At 44.4% G+C, this 26,486-nt stretch overlaps 1 protein-coding gene across 4 annotated transcripts in view; it reads right to left on the reverse strand.

The window, feature by feature from the left end:
- USP10 (ubiquitin specific peptidase 10) overlaps nucleotides 1-26,486 on the reverse strand; it is an 89,876-nt gene that overhangs the window by 31,958 nt on the left and 31,432 nt on the right. Inside the window, exons 3-5 of one of the 4 annotated variants that reach the window (XM_075939976.1) lie at nucleotides 14,896-14,941; nucleotides 13,026-13,112; nucleotides 10,237-11,259 (exon numbers count right to left, since the gene is read on the reverse strand). In XM_075939976.1, the coding sequence (XP_075796091.1) occupies nucleotides 10,237-11,259; nucleotides 13,026-13,112; nucleotides 14,896-14,941 (1,156 nt within the window). Of the gene's footprint in view, nucleotides 1-10,236; nucleotides 11,260-13,025; nucleotides 13,113-14,880; nucleotides 14,942-26,486 lie in introns of all 4 variants that reach the window. The other 3 variants (XM_075939975.1, XM_075939978.1, XM_075939977.1) reach the window with 3 other exon arrangements.

Consider the following 26,486-nt stretch of genomic DNA (forward strand, 5'->3'; position numbering starts at 1 on the left):
TACACAAGCAAACATTGAGAGCCCCAGCAGAACCACAAACATGAGTAACCATAAAATTAAACCACTGTCTACAAGGTATGGTATGATAAGCAAGCACATTTCAATTTCACATTTCCAAGGCATCTCACTGGCCTAACTTCATAATGCTTCATTTCTTCTAGTCCTGAGCCTTATCGCTGTAGCTGCACCTGTGTCAGCCTTTGGAGCAAATTAATTACTTCACTCAACAAGTGGCATGTCTGAGCTTTACGGAACTTTCTTCTAGAACCGCAGTTCTCAAACTTTAGCAACCTGATGATCCCCATTTTGATTTAAAATTTTGGGGGACCCTCTTCACTGAGATATCGCCCCTGCCCTTCCCTGAAGCCCAGTATCCAGCTTGCTCTACCCTCCTTCCCTCTTTCACTTGCACTCTTCCCACCCTAGCTCACTCTCACATGGCTGGGACAGGGTGTTGTGGTGAGGGAGGAGAGGACTGCACCTGGGGGTGCAGGCTGTGGGAAAGAGCTGGGGATGAGAGGTTTGAGGTATCGCAGGGGACTCTGGACTGGGGTAGTAGATTGCGGTGCAGATGGGGTCCAGAAGGGAGTTTGAGTGTGGAAGGGAACTCTTGGCTGAGGTTTTAGAGTGCAAGGAGGAGAGGGGGAAGAGTGAGGGCTCTGTGGTGAAGGAAAGGAGGAAGGATTTGGAGTGCAGTAAGGGACTCCGGGCTAGGACAAGAGGGTGAAGTGTGAGGAGCTACCAGGAAGCAGCCCCGTCTATGGGGAGCTGGGGATCCCCCCACAGACTGTCTGTGATGGTGCCGGTGCTGGCCGTGGACAGAGAATGCTTCACGGCAGCCTCCCCCACCTGTCTCTGTCCGCAGAGAGCTCAGACCTCCCGTGGACAGGGACTGCTGTTAACATGTGCTGCTTCCTCTGTATCAGAAGCAGCAGCGCAGGGTGGCAGGCAGCAGTTTTTTAAACCAGTTCCCCTCATGGACCAGCTCCCGCCTGGCACCCTTAGAGGCAGCAGCGCAGGGTAACAGGGGGCTCCCCAGGAATGGGGCCGGATTGCACTGGTTGCCGTCCCCAGGGACTATAGAACAGTTGACTAACCGCTAAGAATTCATGCAGTTAGTTGACTATTCAATTAACCAAAAGCTACCATCTTTACTTTGTATGCAGCCTTCGTGCCAGCAGGCACCACCCTGCAGATCCTGCTGGTCAGTTTCAGGCCAATGAAATCTGCAGAGATAGAACTTGGGTGGGGACAATGAGTTCAGCCTTCCTTGTCAGCACTGCACATAGGGGCTGCCATAGGCACCTGGTGGCTGCTTCCAGAAGCCACACAGAACCAGGAGAGTAGAGAGCCTGCCACAGCCCTGGACCTTGGGTCCCAGGAGGCATTGGGAGGAAGGGGAAGGAGCTGATAAGTGGTCCCCCCACAGACTCCCAGAATCCCCTTATTGACCCCAGTTTAAGAAACACTGTCTTAGAAGGTAGGAGTTTAAAATCACAGGGACCCGAAAAGATTATGCAATGATACTCTGGCATTATTACAGCACCTTCCATCTGAGGTAAAGAATACTTTACAAATGTCAAATCAGACCTCACCAGTCACCACTGAGGTCTAAGTCCCCATTGACAGCTGGTGAAAATGATGCACAAAAAAAAGGACCTGACGAAGGTAGCACACATATCTATGATAATGTTAAATACAGAATCACGATTTCCTGATTCTTAGTTCTATGTCTGAACCACAAGATAGGAGAAGGGGAATGTTCTCAGAGCTATGTGGGGAACACACAAGAAAAAAAACAGATATAAAAATTTAACATAATTAGTTTACAGTTGTGTCCACCGAGGGAGAATCAGAGCCTGAAATGGAGTACAGAAGAACAAGGCAAAGTGATAAATTCAAAACAATAAAATGATTTTTTCATATTTTATGCATATTTGTATGTACTTATACATCCCCCCCAAAAAAGCACCTTAATGTATTTTACATCCAATGTTTGTAAATGTTTTCCAGAATTTATAGCCAATAATCATTATTAACAATTACGTTTCCCCCATAATATCAGAAAACCATAGTGATTATGAATTTTAATGGGGTATTTAGAGTCTCAGTTGAATTGGCCAAGTACGCACATGGAAGCTGTTTTACAAACACTTTATTACGATTAAGCCAGCCATTACTAAAAGCTGTTTCCTGTTGACTGGAGAATGATCTCCATTGTGAATCCTTTGAAAAACACTTATCAAAATCCAAGCTGCTCAAGAAAATGGAATATAATTATATTATTTTGTTGTATAAAAATACACTCATTATGAAACGTGCCTCTACTCCCACCTGGTGGAAGAACAGTAGTACAGATATATTAAAAATAATTGAAACAAGAATGAAACATATTCTAATGATATTCTGTATGTGTAAACCTAGATTTTAATGTACATTTACTTATGATATAGAAACACAAGCTATTTGACTTAACTATTTTTAGAAAAAAAATCTTTCCAAAATAAATGGAATGAAAATTTGTTGGAAAATTAACCTACAAATCTGTGTTCCCACATTTCTTCAAATATTAAGGCAGTAAGATGACAGTCAGAAGACAAAGATGCTTGTGAAAGAACTGATTCCCAAGAAGCACCATAATCATACCTATTGCATGTTTGTTTCGACTGCGGTAGAGAACTTCAAGCCTGGGGGCTGGATGCAGCCCCTGACTTGCCTGAATCTGGCCCCCAAGGCTCAGAATTCCCCTCCTCCCCCAGCATGAAGGAGTCCATGCTGAGGCTCTAGCCCCTCAACTGCATGACTGGAGTACACAAAATCTACTAACACAGGCCACCCCCAGGCTCAGGTGTACAAAGGGAATCTGAGGTATGTCTTTCTGCTTCTCAGTCAGGGCCCATTTGGGGTTTTTTTTTTGGGGGGGGGGAGGGGGTTGGGTTTTTTTTTTCTTCTCACGTGTTTGGGGCGCCAACTGATTTTTCTGTGGATCAGCAGCCCCAACCCCAAAAAAGGTTCTCCACACTTGATTTAGACTATTACCAGCATCAGATAAGGGATGTTAAATCCTGTTTAATCAATCAACCAGTTAAATGTTAAGTTTAACCCATTAACTAATTAAACAAGAGGACTGGAACACTCCTGCTCCAACACCCACAGGTTAACCATTAATTAGAGGTGTGAAAGTGTAACCACCTGGGCTTATCAGTTAACATTCACAGTTACACATATATACCAGCTCCCAGAGAGCTGCATCCCCCTCTCCCCCTGCCCCGCCCTGCTTCTGCCTCTGTATCAGAGGCAGCAGTGCAGGGGCTTAAAAGCAAGGTCCCCATACGCACAGGCTCTCAGGGAGCAAACTGAAACCCTGCGTGTAACCACTGAAATGTTAACATCCCTACCATTAATATCTCTACTTCAGACTAAGATATTCTGTTGAAGCCAGCAACAGAAGTGCTGGAAATAGGAATGTTACATTTTTATTAATCAGCTAACTGAGTAGTCAATGGAATTTCCATAGATTACTCCGTTAGTCGATGCGGTGGGTGAGCACTCACTGTTCCTGCTGCACCTCTGTAGTAAGAGCCCCATGGGTGCAGCAGTCAGGACTGGCACGAGCTTCAGTCCCTGCTCGCACCATTACCACCTCTGTGCCTCTGTCTCCCCTGCTCCCCGCACAGATGGTGCTGAGGGAACTGGCTTTTAAGCTGGCTTTTAAGCCGGCTCTCCCCCCCACCCCTTGCTGACTCTGATACAGAGGCATTGGTGGGGAGGGGGGGACTAGTCAAATGGTGACTTGATTACCCAATAAGCCTAAGCAACATGAAGCCTTTTATCTCAGGTAACTGGTTCTAATGCAAAATAACCAATATTCACTATTACATGGTGGACACTAGGTGGCTCGTGTACATGTACATGGCACAATATAACTATTATATGAACTTTGTTGGTTACACACAACAAAGCTACCACTGCATTAGCACACATGACATGGATCCAATTAGCACAAGACTGAACTATCCTCTTTCCTTACAAAGTAGTCCTTCCAGATTAGGGATGATTCCAAGAGATATATGATCAGCACACCAAGTTTCAGCTAGTCATACATTTTATAAGTAGTCTTGCAATTTTAAATTGCTTTTAAAATACTATTAAATGATTCTTACTCTCCACTGTATGTAATACCACCTCAAAAGTTAAAAAGATATTTTTCCTATTAATTTGAGGGTTTTGTTTTCTTCTTTGTGTATATATCACTGAGAAAAGGATTTTTTGCAGACAGAATATATTATTTTGATGAGAGCTATTTAGAATCTAATACAGTAGGGAATTATTAGATAATTTTAAAGTCAATCGGACTTTCCATAAAACCGTACAACACTGTGCAGATTAATGTGTTTCATTATAGCCGGGTTTCAACCCCTTTCTGACAACACAGGTTACTGCAAGACCCCAGGAGGAGGGACTAAAGCTTAAGCCTGCCTGAGCCTGGGGGGAGTGGAGGCTTGGATTGGGGGCCAAAGCCCAACCCCTAATGCCCGGGGAGGGAGGCGCAAAGCCAAACCCTCTCTGGGATCCCAACTCACAATTTGAGAATTGCTGTGTGATTACTATCGTATGAGGGCACTTCTGACCAAAGCCCCCCTTTTTTATAATTTATAACTTTACTCATAAACACCATTGGGCTGAAGTTTCTTATGCTTTTTCTCAGGTCTGTTGAATGGCTATAAATAGAGGTGATTTTAAAAATGTTTTATGTTTGAAGAAAGTCTCTTTTAAATAGCATTAGAGCTGTCAGCGTTAACTCAAGCAATGAACACAAAACAGATTATCTAGATTTAAAAAAAAATTAGTCAGAATTGGTCAGTTTTAATACACTGCTAAACAGAATACAATTGTATGGACAAATTTAAATTTATAGTAAATTTTTGATGTTTTTCTACATTTTCAAATATATGATTTAAATTAAAACAGAGTGCTAAGTGTACAGTGCTCACTTGATTTTTATTACAAGAATTTGCACTGTAAAAAATATATATACATTTTTCAATTCCCCTAATTAATTACTTACTATAGTACAAGTCAACTCAATCCTATTTCTTGTTCAGCCAATTACTAAGGGTGCAGGACTTAACTCAAAATAAGCTATGCAAATTGAGCTACATCAATTACATAGTTTATTTCGAAATAGGGATCATCTACACAGCACTTATTTTGAAATAGAGCACTTTTCTTCTGACTTCACTTTTTCCTTGTACAATGAGGGTTACAGGCGTCGGAGTAAGAAGTCCTTCACCTTGACAATATTTCGACATTATTTCTAAATAACTGCCTGCTGTGTAGACATGGACTAAGTTACAGTAAAACTCCGATGGTCCGGCATCTGACGGTCTGGCACTCCTGATGGTCCGGCACCATCAGGAACCCAGAAGTGCTCCAGGCAGCTGGACCATTGGAACTGCTCTGCCCCCAGCTTCCCCGATTCAGCCGCTGCTAAAACTGACCAGTGCTAAATCTGGGAAGTAGGGGGCAGAACAGCTGGAGTGCTGCCGGGTAGGTCCAGTAGCACTGCCCCTCGGGGCTGCGGGACCAACCCGGCAGCACCCCAGCTATCCCCAATTCAGCCGCTGCTGAAACTGACCAGGGCTGACTCCAGGAAGCCCGGGGCAGAGCAGCTCTGCCTCTGGCTTTCTGGAGTCAGCTGCTGATCAATTTCTGCAGTGGCTGACTTGGGGACACCTGGGGCAGAGAAGCTGGGGTGCTGCTGGGTTGGTCCAGTAGCACCGAGGAGCGGCGCTGCGGGACCAACCCGTCAGCACCCCAGCTGCTCTGCCCCAGGCGTCCCTAAGAGCAGCTGGGGTGCTGACGGGTTGGTCTCGCGGCGCCAAGGGTCAGCGCTACCAGACCAACCCGGCAGCACTCCAGCTGCTCTGCTGCAGGCGTCCCCGATTCAGCCGCTGCTGAAACTGACCAGCAGCGGCTGAATCAGGGACTCCTGGGGCAGAGCCAGACTATCAGAAGGGAGGGCTATGAGGAGGTCTGGGGTAGCATTCCCCCCACCCCAGCCCAGACCCCTCATATCCCCCCTTCTGATAGTCCAGCATATCTGATAATCCGGCACCCCCTGGGTCCTAAAGGTGCCGGATTATTGGAAGTTTACTGTATTTTGAAATAATGCTAGTTATTTCAAAATAAATGTTGCTGTGTAGAGGTAGCCTTAGATAAACAAGCTTATTTATATTTATGGTAGATAATGCTGCTCACTTCTCATTTACATTGTCACTTGAAAGTGAGAACAGGTGTTCCTAGAGAACTGTTGGTAGCTAGCATTGCAAGGTATTTACATACCAGATATACTAAACATCTGTACGCCCCTTCATGCTTTGACAACTATTGGAGAAAATTTATTTCGATTCTGATGATGCCCATTAAAAAAAACAAGGTTCTAATTAAATTTAGGGATGTAATAGTGTAGTCAGTTAAAAGATTAACTGATAAGTGAAATAATATCTATTAATGCTACCGACTACAGTAAACTTCCGATAATCCGGCACCCTTAGGACCCAGGGGGTGCCGAATTATCAGATATGCCGGACTATCGGAAGGGGGGGCTATGAGGGGTCTGGCTCCAGATCCCTCATAGCCCCCCCTTCCAAGTCCAGCTCTGTCCCAGGCGTCCCTGATTCAGCCGCTGCTGGTCAGTTTCAGCAGCGGCTGAATCAGGACGCCTGGGGCAGAGCAGCTGGGGGGCTGCCGGGGTGGTCCCACAGCACTGAGGAACGGCGCTACTGGACCAACCCGGCAGCACCCCTGTTGCTCTGCCCCAGATGTCCCCAAGTCAGCTGCTGCTGAAACTGACCAGTGGCTGATTCCAGGAAGCCAAGGCAGAGCAGCTCTACCTGGGCTTCCTGGAGTCAGCCGCTGATCAGTTTCAGCAGCAGCTGAATCGGGGACAGCTGGGGTGCTGCCAGGTTGGTCCCGCAGCCCCGAGGGGCAGCGCTATGGGACCTACCCGGCAACACTCCTGCTTCTCTGCCCCCGGCTTCCCCAATTCAGCTGCTGGTCAGTTTTAGCAGCGGCTGTATTGGGGAAGCTGGGGGCAGAGCAGCTCCAATGGTCCAGCTGCCCGGAGCACTTCCGGGTTCCTGATGGTGCCGGACCATCAGGAGTACCAGACCATCAGATGCCGGACCATCGGAGTTTTACTGTACTAGGGATGTCAATGTGTAGCCAATTAACTGATGAGCCTAGGCTTGTCGATTAATCTCGTTGACTACATGCATTTCCCCTCTACCCCTGCCTTTGATACAAAGGCGGGGGGGGGGGGGGGCGGGGGAAGAGAGCAGGAGCTGGTGCTGACGGGGGAGGGGGAGCAGGCTTAAAACCCGGTTTCCTCCAGCACTGGCTCCCTGGTGCCACCTGTCGTCGTCTTCCCCCCCCCCCCCCCACCACACACACACACTGCTGCCTCTGGTACATAGGCAGCAGTGCGGGGTGGCAGGGGACTCCCCAGGAGTGAAGCCAGAGCCCACTGGCTGCCAGCCCCGCCCCCAGGGACTCTAGAATATCAACTACACAATTAGTCAATAAGGGAAGACGCTCAGTCTCGGCTCCCACAAGGTCCAGAAGCTACCCCTGCTGCAGCTCTAGGAGACGGGCACACAGACAGCCCAGTTAACTCCTATATTTATACTGCAGAGCCTCAGTGAGGTAGGTCCCAGACCCGGCGCCAGCCGGGCTTGCTCAGTCCCAGCTCACAGGGGGTGAGGTGGAGTGGGGAGGGGAAGGCGGAGTCCCAGCAGGGAGCTGGGACCACAGCAGACAGGGCTGCTGCCAGAACAGCCTGTGTTCATGCCCAGCCCAGGCCACTGCAGACAGGGGCTGCTCCTCAGGATATGGAGCAGCCTCTGCTTTGCAGCAACCTACCCTGCACTCCCACCACGCGCTGCTGCCTCCGATAGCCAGCTCCCGCCAGCACCAACTCCTGATTCTCCCCCTTGCTGCCTCTGATAGAGGGGCAGCGGGGGGAAGAGGAGAGCAAGTAGTCAACTCGATTACTCGCTTACATCCCTACTACACGCATCCCTCTTTTTCCTTCTTTGGCTCTGCCGTAAGTTTTTTACAGAGCTGGCCAGCAGCTTGGTTTAATCCCTGCTCGTGGTGGGTCCCGGGACCTAGCCCCGCAGCGGCTCTGCAAGGAAAGTATTATTGCAGTCACAGAAGGATAGCTCCTAGGGTCTGGCATGAGCCAGGACGGAGACAGACTGCCTGCCTACCAGCACCTAAATTACTATACATGCAGAGCTGCAGTGTGGGTAGCTCCTGGACCCAGCATCAGCTGGGACTGAGCCATGCTCCTTGCCAGCCAGCTCCTAAAACACTCCTATTGTAGAGCTGCAGCAAGGGAAGTTGCTGGACCTGACACCACCTGGGACTGAGCGCTTGCAGTGCTAACACTTATCAATTAATTGTGTAGTCAACAACATTTTTGTTGACTACACGATTAACAAATTACACATCACCTAACATCTCTAATTAAATATGTGACTGAACTCCTTGGTTGGAGAATTATGTCTCTTGCTCTGCAATTCTATCATATAATTCTTGTTATGGCAGTCTTGGATGACAATTCAACATATGTTATTCTATTTAAGAACACTTTTATTGGTGATTTGACAAAATGCAAAGAAGATACCAATATGAAATTTCTTAGGACAGCTACAGTACTCAATTTAAGTTCAACAATCTAAAGCAACTTCAAAAATCTAAGAGTATGTGTACACGACCAAGTTGTTGACAAAACTTATTCTGACACCCAGAAGTTGATAAAACAGAAATCGTCCGAGGGTGTTCATACTTGTTCTCTCTGTCAGCAGACCATGGGACTATATTCCACAGCTCTGCCTTCCCACAACACTGAACTAATCCCTGCGCTTCTTGGGATTCCCTGAAAGTGTTCTCAGCATTCTCAGCTGCTGGGAGCAGTATCAGGAGTAGCTCTGTGAGCTCTCCATGCTGAGGAACGTCAAAGCAGCACAGCGTCTGTCCCCTCCTCCTGCAGCAGCAGTCTTCCTGATGCTGTGTTTCTAGTGCAGGGCAAAATAGGCGCATTCCAATGTTTTGTTGGTTTGTCCCCCAAAAGGAGCAGCTCACTCAGCTGCCAGATACTTCCGGGAGTTTTGAAAAGGGAGGGGCGCATGCCTGCTGGGCAGCAGAGGTCCAACACTGAGCATAGCCAGTGCAGACATTGAGGGAAACTAGCAGTAAACAGTTCTGTGGACAAAACCAGCAGAGTCTATACTGAGTCTGTCCACAATAAAGGGGAGGGGAAAGACTTGATAGTGTAGACAAAGCCTCAGAGCAACACTCACTCCAAAGTAGAAACTATAGAACCAGAACCACCAAAAAAATCAGCCTTCTGTTGGTGGCATCCGACTCAAATGATGAAGTGGCACAGAAATGTTCAACACCTGCTACAATAGTTAGGTTAACTGTAAAATGCTTTTCATCGTTTTACAGTGCAAATATTTATAATCAAATATAAACACTGTACACTGCATTTTGTGCTGAAACTGAAATCAATAGATTTGAAAATGTAGAAAACATCAAAAATATTTAATTTGCATTCTATTATAGTTTAACAGTGGGATTAAAACGGCGATTAATCATGACATTTAATCTCACAATTAATTGCAATTAGTTTTTAACAAGGACAGCCCTAAAAAGGATTAAAGAAGGATTATATTAATGAAATGTTATACCTGAAATATTAACATTAATTGAATTTCTTAACTCTAATATAAGCAATCCGAACCTTCTTCCTTTGAATGTATGTGTAACATCACCACAAAATCTAGGCAATGAGACATATTATTTAACAAATGAGATTCAACAGAAAGCAAACTCTTTGTTCTAAACTGTTCCTTCAGTAAGATTTAAGTAAACTCTGTACTGTTGAATTTAAACCATGATTCATGTAGTTTTAATTGCTTATAGACAGTACTGATATTATGGTACTCTTACTGAATGATCATGTAATACATTATTGCAATTTTTATTCAAAAGACAGAGTTGAAATAATTACCCACTTTAGAACTATGACATTTTCTGAATTGTATAATTAAAATCAACTTTAATTTTGCATTAACGTGTTTCTTCTCTCTTTCGATACTGTACACTCTTAAGGCAAAATATGTTCTCTTCTACTGTAATGTCCACTCTAATGTGTTTTAACTATACCTGCAATCTTTATGGCTACAGGATCCTCAGAAACTGGAACAGGCCCCTCTTTGACTTCAACCTGTTTTTCAGGGACCAGAGCAGATGTGGTGGGAGGGGCACACTTAGTCTCAACATAAGCCACAGATGTGGAAGCAGAGGGTTTGGAATTGTGAAAAAGACTAGCCCACGATTTTGCAGGCTGATTAACAAGGACTGATCCTGAAACTGGGGCCGTTGCCTCAGTCGTAGGTGAAACATCCTCGGGCTTAACTTGGTCTGAGTCAGTGCTTTCCATAGTGTGCAATTCTACCCCATTGGCAGCTGTGCCCTCAGAGGATTCAAGTGTTTGTCCATTAGTAACACTAAGATTTTCAGTAGTATCAGTACCATCATAAGGTTCTACAACAGCTGTCCTTAAAGGGCTACCTCTGCCAGCCTCTGAAGGGATGCAAAATTGTTCAGAATTGGTAACACTGCATACCTCAGGCTGCCCTGCAGTCCTGGCATTCTCTAATACACTAGAAACAGAATCATCAGACACAGCTTCACTAACGAAGTCCACAGAATTTTCAGGGCTGTTACAAGTCCTTGGTGTGGCTGATGACGGTATGTCTCCTGCAAGTTCCGTATCTTCTGTGCTTAAACTATTCAGTCCTGATGAATTTGCATGGCCATTTACAAGAGCCTCCGTAGGAACAATGCCATCACTGACATCTTCCAAATAACTGTAGTATCCAGGTGGTCTTTTTTTCTTCTTTTTACGCTCCCGTTGCCCAAGGCCCCCAGATAAGCTATCATTTTCAGCATTAGATCCATTATCCAAAGCAAGGGCAGGATCAGTGAACTGGCAGTCTATGGAGTTGTAGTTAGTTTCATTAAGCATGTCATCATGGGTTTTCTGAGTTTGTGCACAGCCAAGAATAAATTCTGGAGCCTGAGGATTCAGAGTGCTTGAAATACTGTAGTTAGTGTTATTCAGCACAGATGACTCTGTCTCAATAACTTCATTAACACCAAATTCAATTCTCCTATACTCCTCCCCTGAACAAAAGAAAGTTAAAAACCTCTGTTAGTAAAGTCGAGTCACAAAGATACAACACTGGTAACAGACAAGTCCGCTATCCAGAAACTTAAGTACTATAAACAACATTTTTCATATAAAGAAAAATCATCCATGTCCACTGTATCTTGAAAAAGGATGGCTTTTAAAGATTTTTAAATGAAATGATGATACAAAAAGTTTTCCTGCAACAATGAATAGGACTTCAGATTAGGAAAATACAGACACTGATCCTGAAATAATCACAGATGTACCCTTTCAGCCGTATGAAGTCTCACTGACTTCAGTGGTAGTCTGCTGGGGTTCAACTGCACGATGAGGAACAGAGTGTAATGAAAAGAATCATCTTTTTCATACTACTGCACATCTTAAGGTCATATTTCTATGACAGTTAAGTCTACAAACAATTTTTTCCACGTAAAATAATTTCACCTTTGTAGCTAGTAAGATTTTTTAAATTAAGAATATTTAAGACAAAGATCACAAATGACAGTGATATTTTACATTCTAATCAACTGGAAATGCTAGAATTTTAGGTTTTGGAAATCTTGAATTATCAGCAGTTTAAGAATGAAAATATGATATACATTCTGTGTGTCATAAGAAATACAACTAATATGACTAGATCAAAGCCAGAGATTACTTTTTAAATATAAATTGATTGACAGTGAGAATACTAACAAGGTGAAATTATATACATCTTAATCAACAGATTATCAATCTAGTAACATACCACATGTCTCAGGCTGCCCTGACACTTGAAGTACATAACGGTCACATATATGTTTATGAACACCAAATAGTGGTGTCATGTAATTAAGAAATCAAGATTACTGGATTCATGATAATTTTTGAATTTCAATAGTTCCCAGGACAAATTTTCATAAATATTTAATCAGAAAACAATTTTCTGTGATTATCTATGGTACATACATTACTGCTTCCATGAGCTTGAAAACATGTTTTCTGTTTTGCAAAAGGAGAAAAAAAAGTGTTGCTAGCAAGATTATCTTTTTCCTATAGTATTCCAGTTCAAACAACACTGGTCACAAATTCAGAATAAATATAATATGATGCACTAACCTCTACATCTATAGCTTAATCTAGTTTACCTAAATAATTACTAACAGAATAATGCTATTTTGTGCAACTTGTTTGTGCACACAGTTTCAAGAGATCCATGTTAATGAGTGTATCGGTGCCATAAGCACTAGTTTTTATGGAATGGAGCTGATGTCAAACACAATATTTTGATATTTTAGAAATAATTTTGTGTTTTTCTTAATACCTGTTGAAATTTTGTCTATTTAAAACTTATTAAAATTTGAAACCACTCAAGCATAGGATTTTTCCTAAATTATTTGAAAAAATTGCTTTTGGACTAAGACTTGGTATGACATATAGTCTGGAGCAAAACTGCACATGTTAGCTATTAATCCCATAAACTAGAGGATTATAAGCAGAGGAATTTAAGTCTATTACCTAGAGCCAAACAGCAATAAGAAAAAGTACTTACTTTACAATTATTGTAAAGTGAATAAAATCAATCAAAAAGGAGTTAAGACTTACTCCTTCCTTAAATCAAATCCCTGAAATACTTCTTACTTACAAAAACTGCAAAGGTTGGGTCATAACACTCATTTCCTCACTGCCACTAGTTTTTGACAGAATCTCATTGGTTTTATTTAGTGCCTTTTTGAAGAAAAATATTAAAGAGACCAACTTTCTTTTATGGTTATTTTTGTACCTTCCACTTTGCTTCCAGTCACCTTTGTTTCAATCCATTCCGTGGTGTATCGAGGATCTATTGTTGCATGGATTGAAATGGATGAACCTAAAGGTATGAAGAATACTGCACATTGACAAGATACCCTTTGAAGATGTTACAAAGTATCATGTCAATGCATTATAATGAAAGCTGTGAATGCGTATTAAGAATTAGTATGCACTGTGTATCATGCAGCTTTTTAGCCAAAATGCAATTATTCATAATATGCATCAACAGCTCCTCCAGTCATTCATTGTAGATATAATTACATCATAGAAATAGCAACATTTTATATTATGGTTAATATGATCAATGGGTCACCTCAATGTTATTAACAAGACTTTGCCTGAGTAAACCTTTCCATTTTAGTTCTGATTGCTTCTTATGCAGCCATAATTATGATAATATGCATACACATTACAGTGCAGGTTTGTTAAGACACTTTTTTCAGGCAAAGTATGATTTGCCATCCTTCACCAGTCTCTGGGGAGGAAGGAGGTATTTAGGGTCTGGGCAAGAAAAGCGTCTGCAAAAAACAATTTTCTGTATAGCTTGTGCTAAATCATACAAAAAGCCATCATCCCTGTTTCAGACTCATATGTTTAAAGTCAAGCAATTAATCCCATACTTAGGCCTGAAAAAAAATCACAGAATTTCAAAGGTGATAAGCACTCACAATTTCCATTGATTTTACATGGGAACTGTTGCTCAGCACCACTGAAAAGATTAGTTAGGTACCATGAATCTCTGTTCAGGTATCTAAGTATGTTCGCCAAAATCTGAAAATTATGGCCCATGACTTTTACCTGGACATGTTCATGCTTTCCCTAATGTTATCTTGTGCGTTTCTTATTTTACAAGATTTTAATGGCCATTCCAATGCTGCACTAATGATCTGCCATATTTAAACATCAAGATATTTTTTATCTAAAAGGAGGTCTGGGTTGTATTTCCAGTTTTGCCACAAGCTTCCCAAATACCTTTAGGCAAGCCTCAACTTCTCTGTAATTACTTTAAATGCTGCTGTTTTATGCCTGAGTTATCTACTTTGTAAAAGTATTGTGCAGACTATTATAAAGAACTGAGGTTCTCAGATAGAAGGTGCTACATATAAATACGAAATCTTTATGAAACCAGGAATGCTCTTCCATTTTAAGGTGTGGGAAAACAGTATGCATGTCAGCGAGGGGAGGAGAGGGAAGAGAGACGATTAATGCTTTAAATCAGAGCTCTGTAATACATTTGTACATTGTCATATTTGTACATTGTCATATTTCCTCTGTCCAAAAAAGGACTTTCCAGGAAAACAGCTGAGCTACTCAGAGACAGAATGTCATGCTGAACACTGAGCAGAACAATGCTCTGAAAGTTATCTTCAGCTGCAAGTGCCAAAAAATACTGTGCTGAAACATTTACAGAGGAGGCAGTCAAAATCCACAGATTGTTAGGTGGTATTCAAGCTATTATTTTAGTTGCTCCTTGATTAAGAGCTCCATACTAAGTTCTAGCCCTAAGCAATTTTTTCTACTGAACTCTAAAAGTTTCAACACAAAAGTTTTAATGGAACTTTTACAACACAAACTACTGTAAGTGGAGTAGTGCACATACTAATAGAGTTAGCTAGAAAAATATTAAAACAAGTGTCACAAATATTCTTATAAATTTCAATGAGCTAGCAAGTTGAAAAAGCAGCCTGCCAAACACATGCGCATAAACATGCTAATCAACCTGAACTGGACTAATTTATAGTCAATCTGTACTACAATAGAACATAATGGGGAAAGCCTCACAACCTGAAAAAAAAGCCTGAAAAAAAAAAAGAATAATTTCTTACCATCATGAAGCTCACCTGTGGATTTAATACCACAAGAAACTGTATCATTGTACGGAGGAAGCTGTAAAGAAAAAAAATATATTACTGATAAGCAAAACAGCTCTTTAAAAGTAACATTTTCTATTATTAGGGATATTCTATTAACTAGGGATGTGAAAGTGTATCCCTATAAACAGTTAAGTTCACAGTTAGGCAGGCTCCCAGTACATGCTGGCTGAGCAAAAAAACTTGGCTCCCTCCATGCACCAGCTCTTGGGGAGCAGACTACCGCTGAAATATTCAAGTTGTTACGCAGTTACTTATGTACACGCATTTTAACATCCCTAATGTTAACTTAATTAGAAGTAGCTTGATCATTTAAAAATAACTGAATATTCATCCTTTGTATCCAATTTCCAAAATAATGTCTTGAACTTATATTTCTGTATCTATATTCTAATTCTTACACCAGTGGTCTCCAACCTTTTTACAGCCGAGATCACTTCTTAAATGACAGACCAAGCCAAAATCTACCGCCCTGCCGCTTCCTTGAAGCCCCGCCCTCTCTTTTCTCCTCCTCTCCATCGCTTGCTATCCCCAATCTTTATACTGCTGCTTTTTTTTAAAGGTTTTTCCAACATTTGGAAGAGGTTTTTCAACATTTGGAAGTGCTCAGCCAGGGTGCACCACACTCCACGTGGGCTGGTGCAGAGCAACACGCCACGCTCCAGCTGATCGGGCGGCATCCTCTCTGTGCCTGCCCACGTGGAGCTTGGTGCACCCTGGCTGAGTGCCATGGCCAGCTGGCCGGGAAGCTGCTTCTCTTCGCTCCCGCCCAGCTGCCCTGCACTCAGCCCGGGAAGCTTGCTCCAGCACAGCTGGAGCTAGACGCAGCCTCCCTGGGCTGAGCACAGGGCAGCCGAGTGGGAGCAAAGAGAAGCGACTGCCCGGCCAGCTGGCCATGACGCTCAGCCAGGGTGCACCAAGCTCCACGTGGGCAGGCGCAGAGGAGAAGCCGCTGATCAGCTGGAGCGTGAGGCAGCCTCTTTCAGCTGAAAGCCACAGTCAGCTGGCTGGGGTGTTTCAGCCCTCCCAACCTCCCAGCTCCCACCATTCCTCGCAGCTACTCACCTGTGTTGTTGCTCGGTGAGTAGCTGCTCCTCAAATGAGGAAATCTAATGTAAATGTACTGTGCAGGCGCGCAGTTCAGAGAGGGCTCAAGAGCTACTCTTAAGAGCCCCTGAGATCTACCGGTAGATCACGATCTACTGGTTGGTGACCTCGGTCTTACACTGTAGTTTGACACTCTACAGAGACTGATTTACCATCATCACAGATGAGGCTACTATCACCTGGAGTTACAAACCCTGGGATCACAAGTTTGTCCTCCAGTTCACTTCAGAATTCTCCAAGTATAGCAAAATCATACTAAGAATTAAAGGAAAGGAAATATCCATTTTCAGATGAGGAAATGAAAGGACACAGATGTAAGAGGTTTGCTAAACATTCACAGCTGAAGTATGTAGCAGAGCCATAACTGAACCCAGGCCTTTTGACTCCCAGCGCTCTTTTTCATCCATAAGTAGTATTGCCTTTGAAGAGTTTCAAACATACAAAAATACAGCGAAATTTAAAGCAGCTATTCTGGATCATCTTGTCCTCTTCACAATAGCAAAATGAAGACTTTTAAGCTTTGTACTGTCAGCCTAAATAGAGCCACTATAGTGTATAGTTGCTATCCGGATAGAAAATTAAGCACTTCAGTATAAAATGCTGTCTTCATTACATAGAGCTGGTGAGCTAATGTAACCCATTCACTACTTACATGAAGAAAGAGCCTATATACAGATTTGTCTCAAGTATGCTGAAAAATTGAAAGGATAAATAAACTCCACAATTATTTCACATGAAAGAGTAAGATATCCTGGAGCTCTGTACCTACAGTATATTCCAGGGGTAGGCAATATTTTTTGGGGGGGAAGGGGGGTGCGTACACTCCGCAATTTTAGGAAACAGGTTGGGTGCAGAATGGAGCTTAGGGAGGAGACTGGGGTGTAGGAGAGGGTGTGGAGTCTGAGAGGGAGTTTAGGTGGAGGGGGTTGTGATCTGGGGCAGAGACTTGGGGTGCAGAGTCCAAGAGGGAGTATAGGTGCAGGAGAGGATTCTGGCCTGAAGGGGGTGCAGGGCCTGGGAGGGAGTTGTGACCTGGATGAAGCATGTTCAGAGGGTTTGGGTGATGACCTGGGGCAACAGAATGGGATGCAGGGTTAGGGAGGTTGTATGGTTGTAGAAGATAATTTTGGCCTGGGTAAGGGATGTAGGAGATGGTGCAGGGTCTGGAAGGGAGCTGTAACCTGGGAGGAAGGCATACAGAGAGTTTGGGTGGTAGCCTGGGGCAGGTAGTTGGGAGGGGAGGGGGGAAGGAGACGGTAGGGATGCCAGAGGCAGGGTCTGGCTGGGAGGCGCTTACCTAGGCAGCTCCCAGTTAGCAGCCCTGGAGGAACCTGAAGGCTGCAGTTGCAAGCTGCTCTACTTGGCTCTGCTCTCGGCAGGGTGAAGGAGTGGGGGGAGGAAGAGAGAGAAGAGGCTTCTTTGGCTGCTCCTGCTGCCAGCAAAATATCTCAGCTGCTATTGGTTGGAAACTGGCCAATGGGAGCTGAGAGATTTTGCTAAAGGGCAGGGCAGAGCACAAAGCCTCCCTCCTCGCTCCCAGAATACAGCAGCCACATTCAAAGCAGCTGCTGCTGCTGTGCTTCAGGGTCCCAGCGAGGCAGCCGCGTGCTAGATCCGGTGGCTTCGCAAACCGGATTCGGCCAGTTGGCAGCCTCTTGCCCACCCCCGGTATATTCCATGGGGTATTACATTTCATAATGCTCTTTAGCTTCTTCCACAAAGCTTTCCTGGTGGTCTCTGAGGCCTGTTCTACACAATGTGAGGACATCAACTTAAGTTATGCAACTTCAGCTACTTACCACAGTGAGTACTACACCTTGCTGGATTGATCACTGCTCGTTGATCTGGTCAGTAGCGTAGACATACCCTCAGTTGCAAATGCACAGGAACCCATTGCTCTTGAAACCCGCTCAACTTAAACAAATCTTAGGATTTTCCACAGAACCCATAATCCTATTATTACATGTGCTTTTCAGCTACATTAGATCTGCACAGCAAGTTCTTTAGTGAGGAAATCATGAAGTCTTCTGTTTTTCTCTTTTCTGGTTATAGGAGGCTGCAGTATATGTGTGTGGGTATAAGCCTTAAAAGTAACATAATTTTGATAATACTGGGAAAGTTTTCTTGACCAGAAAGCTTTTGTCATGTACTCTGAGGTTGGTCAACTTTATTCTCCTCTAAAAGTTCATCCCACATCAGATCATCTTAATCTATTCTCATATATTCTGCCTTGGGCATTGTAATCTGCATGTTACATGGTACAAGAACAGCTGTTTTGAAGATTCATGGAAAAGATCTGATTGATAACATAACCAGGTCTGGCTTTGTAGATCAGGCTCATTGGTCTTGACTTGGCAATGTAATCAGACTCAGAACCAGTGACAGTTACCTGAGAAAGAAAGCTGGCACATTTTTCACAAACTAGAACTTCTGCATCACCTTTATCTTTGGTCCCAGATACAGTGAGTACAGTAATCCAGTTTGGAGATAATGAAAGAATCAAATCATTTTTGAAGAAGGGTTGAAATTTATAGGAAGCTGAAAATGAATGATGCTCCCTTGTTCATCTGGATGTAGTGAGGAACTAACAAACTTACGTGGCTTTACACCAATTTGATAAATGGATCCCGATATCTTTAACAGTATGCATGAGATGTACCTCAATGTGCTGCTGGCAGTAGGGATGTTAAATATTGGTTAAATGAATAGTTGATTAACCTCATGAATGTTTCTTGGTTACTCGACTATTCTACAGTTCCCAGTGTGTAGCCAGCACCCAGTGTGCTTCAGCCCCACTCCCGATGAGCCCCCTGCCACTCTGCGCTGATACAGAGGCAGCAACGTGGGGTGCCAGGCAGGAGCTGGTCCGTGAAAGGAGCCATTTTAAAAACCAGAGGCAGCAGCGCAGGGTGGCAGCAGCTCGTCTGGGGGAGGAGAGGTCTGAGCTCCCAGACCCGGCGCAAGCTGAAACTGAGCCAGGCTGCCTGCCCACCTGGCTCCTAATACACTTTAAATGCAGAGCTGCAGCAGGGGTAGGTCCCGGACCCAGTGCAAGCTGAAACGGTTCTGGGCTGCTGGCCAGCTTACTAAACAATTTAGTGGCAGGGCCGGGGGTGGGAGTGAGAGGGGCATACATGTAGTCTATATCATTAACCAACAAACTTTTGCTTCTCGGTTAATCGATTACACCATTACATCCCAGGCTGGAAGCACAGCCCATGGAATTTTACCTCCACTTGTGGTCTCAGATAAGTGAAGAAGAGGGAGGACAGAAAAAAAAAATCACTGGGGGACTGAGGTGAAGCATCTTTTAGATTTGGGAAAAACTTGCCGTAAGAAAAAGTATGCATCAGAAAGGCGGAGGAAAAGATAAGTAGGTGGAATCCCTAAGGAGCCAAGTAGATTTTGGGGAGTAAGGAACAAAGAAAGACTCAACTGACAGAACTGATCCTGAAATTGATAAAACCATTACTGAGTAAAATCTGTGTCATGGAATCTACGAGTGACAATTCATCTTTGAAAATTTAGCCTCAGCAATATTCTAAATGGTGGCAGAGAAAATAAATCTTTAGTAAAAAAATGTTTAAAAGTGTATTGTATTAGACATCTTCCTAGTGATGGGCTAGCTAGGATAGTTTAAAAAGGGGGTAAAGGCTCTATTGTAGATCTGATTTTTTTTTTCTTTTTTTTCTAGATGCATTTTCATTTCATTATTTGTACACCTGTTCCCTGATCCTCCCTGTAAGGGTTCAAACTGTACTAGGCTGTAAAAGCAAACCAAATCTAAACTATTTAAACAAGCAGATATATATCTGGCAACAGGCAGTGCTCCACCCCTCCTCCCAACTCTCTCAAAAGAGCCATTATGCTGTTCTGCATACAGCAGATAAGGAATCACCGCCTAAAGCAGAAGAGTGATAGAGATGCAGCCGTGTTAGTCTGGTGTAACTGAAACAAAAGACAGAAACTATGTAGCACTTTAAAGACTAACAAGATGGTTTATTAGGTGATGAGCTTTTGTGGGCCAGACCCACTTCCTCAGATCAATATGTGGAAGAAAATCAGCACAACCATATATACCAAAGTGATACAATCAAAAAAAGTGAATGCATGTGAAACTGACATGTACCTAAAGTGTCCGACATTGGACAAATGTCTCAGACACTTCGCCAAAGAATCAATGCACACAAAACAGACATAAGACTCACAGAGAGAAAGCTGTTGACTGCCATTTCAGCCAGACTGATCATTCACTTAATGACCTTAAAACATGCATATTGCTTCAAAGAGATTTTAACTCCAGACTTCAACGAGAAGCTTCAGAACTGTCATTCATGCTTAAATTTGACACTTTATGTATGGGTTGAAACAAAGACTCTAATTATCTCACCCATTACAAAGATAGCTTCCCCAATTATCACTCCTAATGTCATTACCTCACAGAAACTTCCTCTATTATCACCCCTATGTCATTACCTCACAGAAACTTACCTTTTCCCCCCTCACTCCCACTCTGTTCTAAAATTTGATTTGTCAATTTCACATGCGTTCATACAAATGCAAGTAGTATGGGGAATAAGCAGGAAGAAGTTGAAGCACTAATAAAGAAATACACCTATGAAAAAGTTGGTATCAGAGAGACATGCTGGGATAATACACACAACTGGAAGTTTGGTATGGAAGGGTACAGCTTGCTCACAAAGGATAGGCAGGGAAAAAAAGGGAGGAGGTGTTGCCATATATTAAAAATGAATACACTTGGACTGAGGAGGAAATGGACATAGAAGATAGACTTGTTCATTGTTCAGAGTTTCTAAGTTAGGTTAAAAGGGATAAAAAAAATAAGGGTGATGTTGTGCTAGGGGTCTACTACAGACCACCTACTCAAGCAGAAGAGGTAAATGAGGCTTTTTTTAAACAAAACCATTCAAAGCGCAGGATTTAGTGGTGATGGAGAACTTCAACTATCCAGATATCTGTTGAGAAACTAACACATCAGGGCACAGATCATCTAAATAAGTTCTTGTTTCAAACCACATACAGTGCCCATCTATAAAAGGAAAATAAGAACCACCCAGGAAACTACAGGCCAGTTTAACTTCTGTGTCAGGGACAATAATGGAGCAAGTAATTAAGGAATCCATCTGCAAAAATCTGGAAAATAATAACGTGATAGGGTAACAGCCAGCATGGATTTGTAAAGAACAAATCCATGTCAAATCAATCTAATAGCTTTCTTTGATAGGCTTCAAGCAAGTGATTTGGAGGATAGGGTCATAATTCCAAATGATCTTGACAAACTAGAGAAATGGTCTGAGGTAAATAGGATGAACTTTAACAAGGACAAATGCAAAATACTCCACTTCGGAAGGAACAATCAGTTTCTCACACACAGAATGGGAAGGGATTGTCTAGGAAGGAGTACTGCAGAAAGGGATTTAGGGGTCACAGTGGTCAACAAGTTAAACATGAATCAACCGAGTGATACTGTTGCAAAAAAACCAAACAATTCTGGGATGCATTAACAGGAGCATTGTGAGCAAGACACGAGGAATCACTCTTCCGCTCTACTATGCACTGATTAGGTCTCAATTGGAGTATTGTGTCCAGTTCTGGGCACCACGTTTCAAGAAAGATGTGGAGAAATCGGAGAAGGTCCAGAGAAGTACAACAAAAATGATGAAAGATCTAGAAAACATGACCTATGAAGGAAAGCTGAAAGAATTGGGCTTGTTTAGCTTGGAAAAGAGAAGACTGACAGGGGACATCATAGCGGTTTTCATGTATCTAGAAGGGTGTTATAAGGAGGAGAGAGAAAAATTGTTCTTCTTGGCCTCTGAGGATAGGACAAGAAGCAATGGGCTTAAATTGCAGCAAGGAAGGTTTAGGTTGGAAATGAAGAAAAACTTCCACCTGTCAGGGTAGAATAAGTTGCCTGGGGGGAAGGCTGTGGAATCATCATCACTGGAGACATTTAAGAGCAAGTTAGACAGACACCTGTCAGGAATGATCTAGACCAGTGGTCACCAACTAGTAGATCAGGATCTACTGGTAGATCTTGGAAGATTTGACAGGTGATCCTGACAGGTTTATCTGCCCCTCTAAGTACTGCCGTGCTGCTCCTGCCCTGTGTCTTGGAGTTGCCCACCAATCCCAGGAGCCTCTTGCTTGCTGTGCAGGGCATAAGAAGAAGAGGAGGGGGTGCTGAAGTCAGGATGCCTCTCCCTCCACCCTGTACCCCATTCTCCACAGAGAAGAGGAAGGCAGGGATGGAGAGAGTTTGCTGGTTGCTTTTGGGACTGGTGCACGGCCAAGGGACGGGTGAGCCTACCTTAGTCCCCGTATCACCACCTGGAAGCCACCTGTGGTAAATGGTGCCCAGCTGTAGCCTGCATTCCAAACCTCAGTCCTGAACCCCTCCTGCACCCCAAACCTCCGCCCTGAGTCCCCCTGCACCTAAACTCCCTCCCAGAGCCTGCACCTCAACTCCCTGCCTCAGGCTCTGCTGAGAACTCCTGCCACAATCCAAATCCTTTAGCCCAAGATCAGAGACTGCATCCCCTTCCCTTGCATCCCCACCCTCTACTCCCAGCCTGATAAATGTGAGTGAGGGTGGGAGAGGGAGGGAGGATGCATGAGCAAGGCCAGGGCCTTGGAGAAGGGGCAGGAAGGAGGCGGGGCAAGAGTGTTTGGGTTTGAGGTGAATCCCGGATTGCGTTTATATTCAAAAAGCGATCTCATGGTTAAAAATGGTTGGAGATCACTGATCTAGACAGTCCTTGGTCCTGCAGTGAGGGCAGGGGATTGGACTCGATGACCTCTCAAGGTCCGTTCCAGTTGTAGGATTCTATGATTCCTTTGTTTGAATCAATATATGCTGTGTAGACTAGCTGTCTCATCCTTCCCAGCCTGTGCCCATGTCCTCTCCCCTTTCAATAAAAGCAATCAAAGCCTTCAAGTTTGCCACTGAAAACACAGGACATGCTGTTATGCAGATAACTGGTACCATTGTCCTAAATGCTAATGGATTATCTCAAACACTTCTCTATTTAATCTAACCTTTCAGTTTTCTGTAAACAAATATGTAAAATTTTAGATACAGTAACTGTATAATAAAAAATGAGAACATTTCTGTATTCCTAATGAGCTATTCATGTTTGAGAAATTACTTTTTAAGAATACAGACATCACTATTTGGACAGAAGAGAGAATAAATGGGTGGAGAAATGGAAGATAAAAAAAGTATAATAGAAAACAGTATGCAGATTAACAAAACAGAAAACAAAAATATATACCCACTCTTTCTACACACCTTGAGTAAAAATAAGACTCGGTGGAATAACAAATATAAATGGATAAAGCATAAGAAGCTGTTCAAATTCTTTCCCCAGTCAAAGTTTATAAAGTTTCACTCATATTAAAAACTAGCCAATTAGCCCGTCATAAGACAGGATTTTCAGGTTCTCTCTCCTGAGCTAGCTCTCTCCCTCTCCTACTGCCTCCCCCTCTCTCTCAGTTCTCCTCTGCCTCCTGCCTCTCTCTCCATCTCTTTCTTTCTCTTCTCCCCCTCCTGCCTCTCACTCTCCCTTTCTCTTCTCCTCCTCCTCCTGCCTCTCTCTCCCCTCCGTCTCTCCCTGCCCCCCTTCCTTTTCCCCTTCCCTCCCGCCGTGGCACTCAGCCAAGTGCTGCCTGCTCAGCCGGGCTGCCGTGAGGGAGAAAGGGGGCCAGGGAGGGGCCCTACACAGCGAGAGGGCGGGGCTATGTACATCACCACCCCGCCCCCTTCCGCCATAGGGGATACCAAATGGCCCCTTGCGCTGCTGGCTCCCCCAGCAGCCCGGCTGAGGGGCGCAGCACTCAGTTGAGCGCCACAGCGGGAGGGGAAGGGGAGGCGGTGATGTACACAGCTCAGCCCCCTGGCCGTGTACATCACCACCCTGCCCCCTTCTCCTCCAGCCGTGGCAGCTGGGCTGAGTGCTGTACTGCTTAGCCGGGCCCCGGCAGGGGATGGGAAGGGGGGGGCAGAGACGTACACAGCCCCGCCCCCGGCCGTATATGTCACCGCCCCGCCCCTCCTCCCCCACAGCGGCCCAGCTGAGCACGCAACACTCAGTCCAGCTGCCACGGCGAGAGGGAAAGGGGGGCGGTGATGTACAGGGCCCCACCCCCTGGCCGTGTACATTGGCGCCCCCCCCCCCCCCTTCTCCGGCCAGGACCCAGCTGAGCAGAGCAGCACGAGCGCAGCTCAGCTGGGCCCCGGCCATAGGGGAAGGGGGCGGGGCGCTGACGTACACAGACAGTGGGCGTGGCTGCGTGCGTCAGCGTTACAGACACACAGACACTGGGCTACTGTGTGTGTGTATATATATACGATATTAAATTTACATCAAAGTATCTGATGTAGCTACCCTTTGAAGGCAATGTTCCACGTTGTTCAAGATAGGATGAAGATTTTCATAAAGTAACTGCTATATCTAAATCTTCAAACTTAGTGTCTAAAATATATTTAAGAGCCTGGGCTCACAAGTGTTGATTTAAGTATCTGAAGCTGCACTCAAATCTGTCGTTAGAAATCTGACAGATTTAGGTACCTAACTCTATGCACTCAAGTGTGAAAAGTCATCTCTATATTACCAAAAGAATCCAAGTTGAATCATGGTGCTAGTCATAATTCTCAATGAAGAGCTGAAAGATTTCAGTTTTACTGCATTTCTGTAGCTCAACCACGCTCAACCAACATTCCTTCCATGATCAAGACAACACAGATTTGCTTTGCAAAAGTCTATGTTCATCTGTGATTTACAATAAGGTTTGTGGTTAATGCTTTTTATCTTGTCACTATTTTCAAAAGTGGTTTAAGAAAATGAAACAGTTCATTTAGAAACAAGAAGATTTTTTTTTTTTAATTACAAAATCCATTCTAAATTATTCCTGGCATTTTCTTTTCCTCATTACATGCCACCAGTAGTTTGAAATCATTCACGATACTGTACTACAAGCCCCAGGAAATTATGCTATGACTCCAATACTGAATAGCAAACACACCCATCCTTAGTTTCTATTAGGGTAACTTGATTTTCAATAAAATTAGGGTACCTTAAAACTGGAATATCATCTTTAATTTCCTGGGATGAGTGGAGAAGGCATATAGTGATATGCAGGAGAGAAGTGACACAATGAGAGGGTTCAAAGCAGCTGATAAAGGACACTTATCACTAATTGGGATTGCTTCCACAATACACAGCACTTAAGCTTCTTCACCATTGCTCCATTGGGCAACTCTGTCCACCAGTTTCCTCTATCCTAATAGAATATGTATTGCTTATTACTCCAAGTAACTGACAAAATCACAGTTTCATCATAAGTGGATCCTGCAAATCATGCGAACTACAAGGTAATCACTAAAATAAGGCTTCTGGTACATCACAGAAGCCTTGATGATCATTTCTGCTCCTACTTTGGCTAAAGTCCTTAGAGGATAGTCTCATACTTTTTCAGTGGGAGCCGGGCAGAAGCCACACAGCCTTGCAGGGACTCAGGTGGGTGGAGGGGGCATGCAGAAAGCACAGGTGCTTGGGTAGGGGGAGGGGGAAGGGGATACAGGAGCCACGGAGGCTTGGTGGGGGGGGAAGTGGGGAAGCGTGGGAGCTGCGCAGTCTTGTGGGGGCTCAGGAACTCGGAGGAGCCACAGGGGCTTGGGTGCAGGGAGGGGAGTCACACAGGACATGTGCTGCGTTACTGGGGGGGGGGGGGGGGAGCACATGGGAGCTGTGTGGCCTCCTCCTTCTTTGCCAGAGGGAGAGTGCCGGGCACCACACTCCCTTCCCTCTCCCTGCCAGAGAGAGGGGGCCAGGCCAGCCACAGCCTCAGCCCAGCCCTACCCCGCAGTGGCTGGAGGGAAGCCAAGCCAGCCTTTGCCCGGCCCAACCCCCTGATAGGGGAGAGAGCTGGGCCAACCATGGCCTCAATCCAGATCACACCCCCACCCTGGTGGCCGAAGTGGGGAGAGCCAGGGCAGACCAGGGCTGCCTACCACCAGAGAGAGGGGTTACTGAGCATAGCGAGCAGGGGGCATGGCCCCTAGTATCCCTGAAGGTGAGTATTGCTGTTTTATAGCTTTAGAGAAGCTCTCATCTCCAACTAAGAGGTTTGAGGAGAGAAGCCAAGAAGGTCCTGATACTCTGCCCCAAAATATCAATCATGTGCATGACTCAACTTCACAAGTAGCTTGTAGCAAAAGACACTGCATATTTCCCTTTATTCCTGGGGCAGGGAAATTTGTGTGTGTCCAGGGCAACTGATCCACAGAAAAATTAGTCAGAGCCACACATGTGAGAAACAAGAAAAGAAAAAACCTCACTGACCTGGACCCCAAGAGAAAAGGAGGGAAAAACCCTCAAAACCTCATTCCTCACAATCTCCCAACCCCATGTGGGGAAATAGGGGCGGAGGGC

The sequence above is a fragment of the Pelodiscus sinensis genome, chromosome 12 (assembly GCF_049634645.1).
Source record: "Pelodiscus sinensis isolate JC-2024 chromosome 12, ASM4963464v1, whole genome shotgun sequence".
NCBI lineage: Eukaryota > Metazoa > Chordata > Testudines > Trionychidae > Pelodiscus > Pelodiscus sinensis.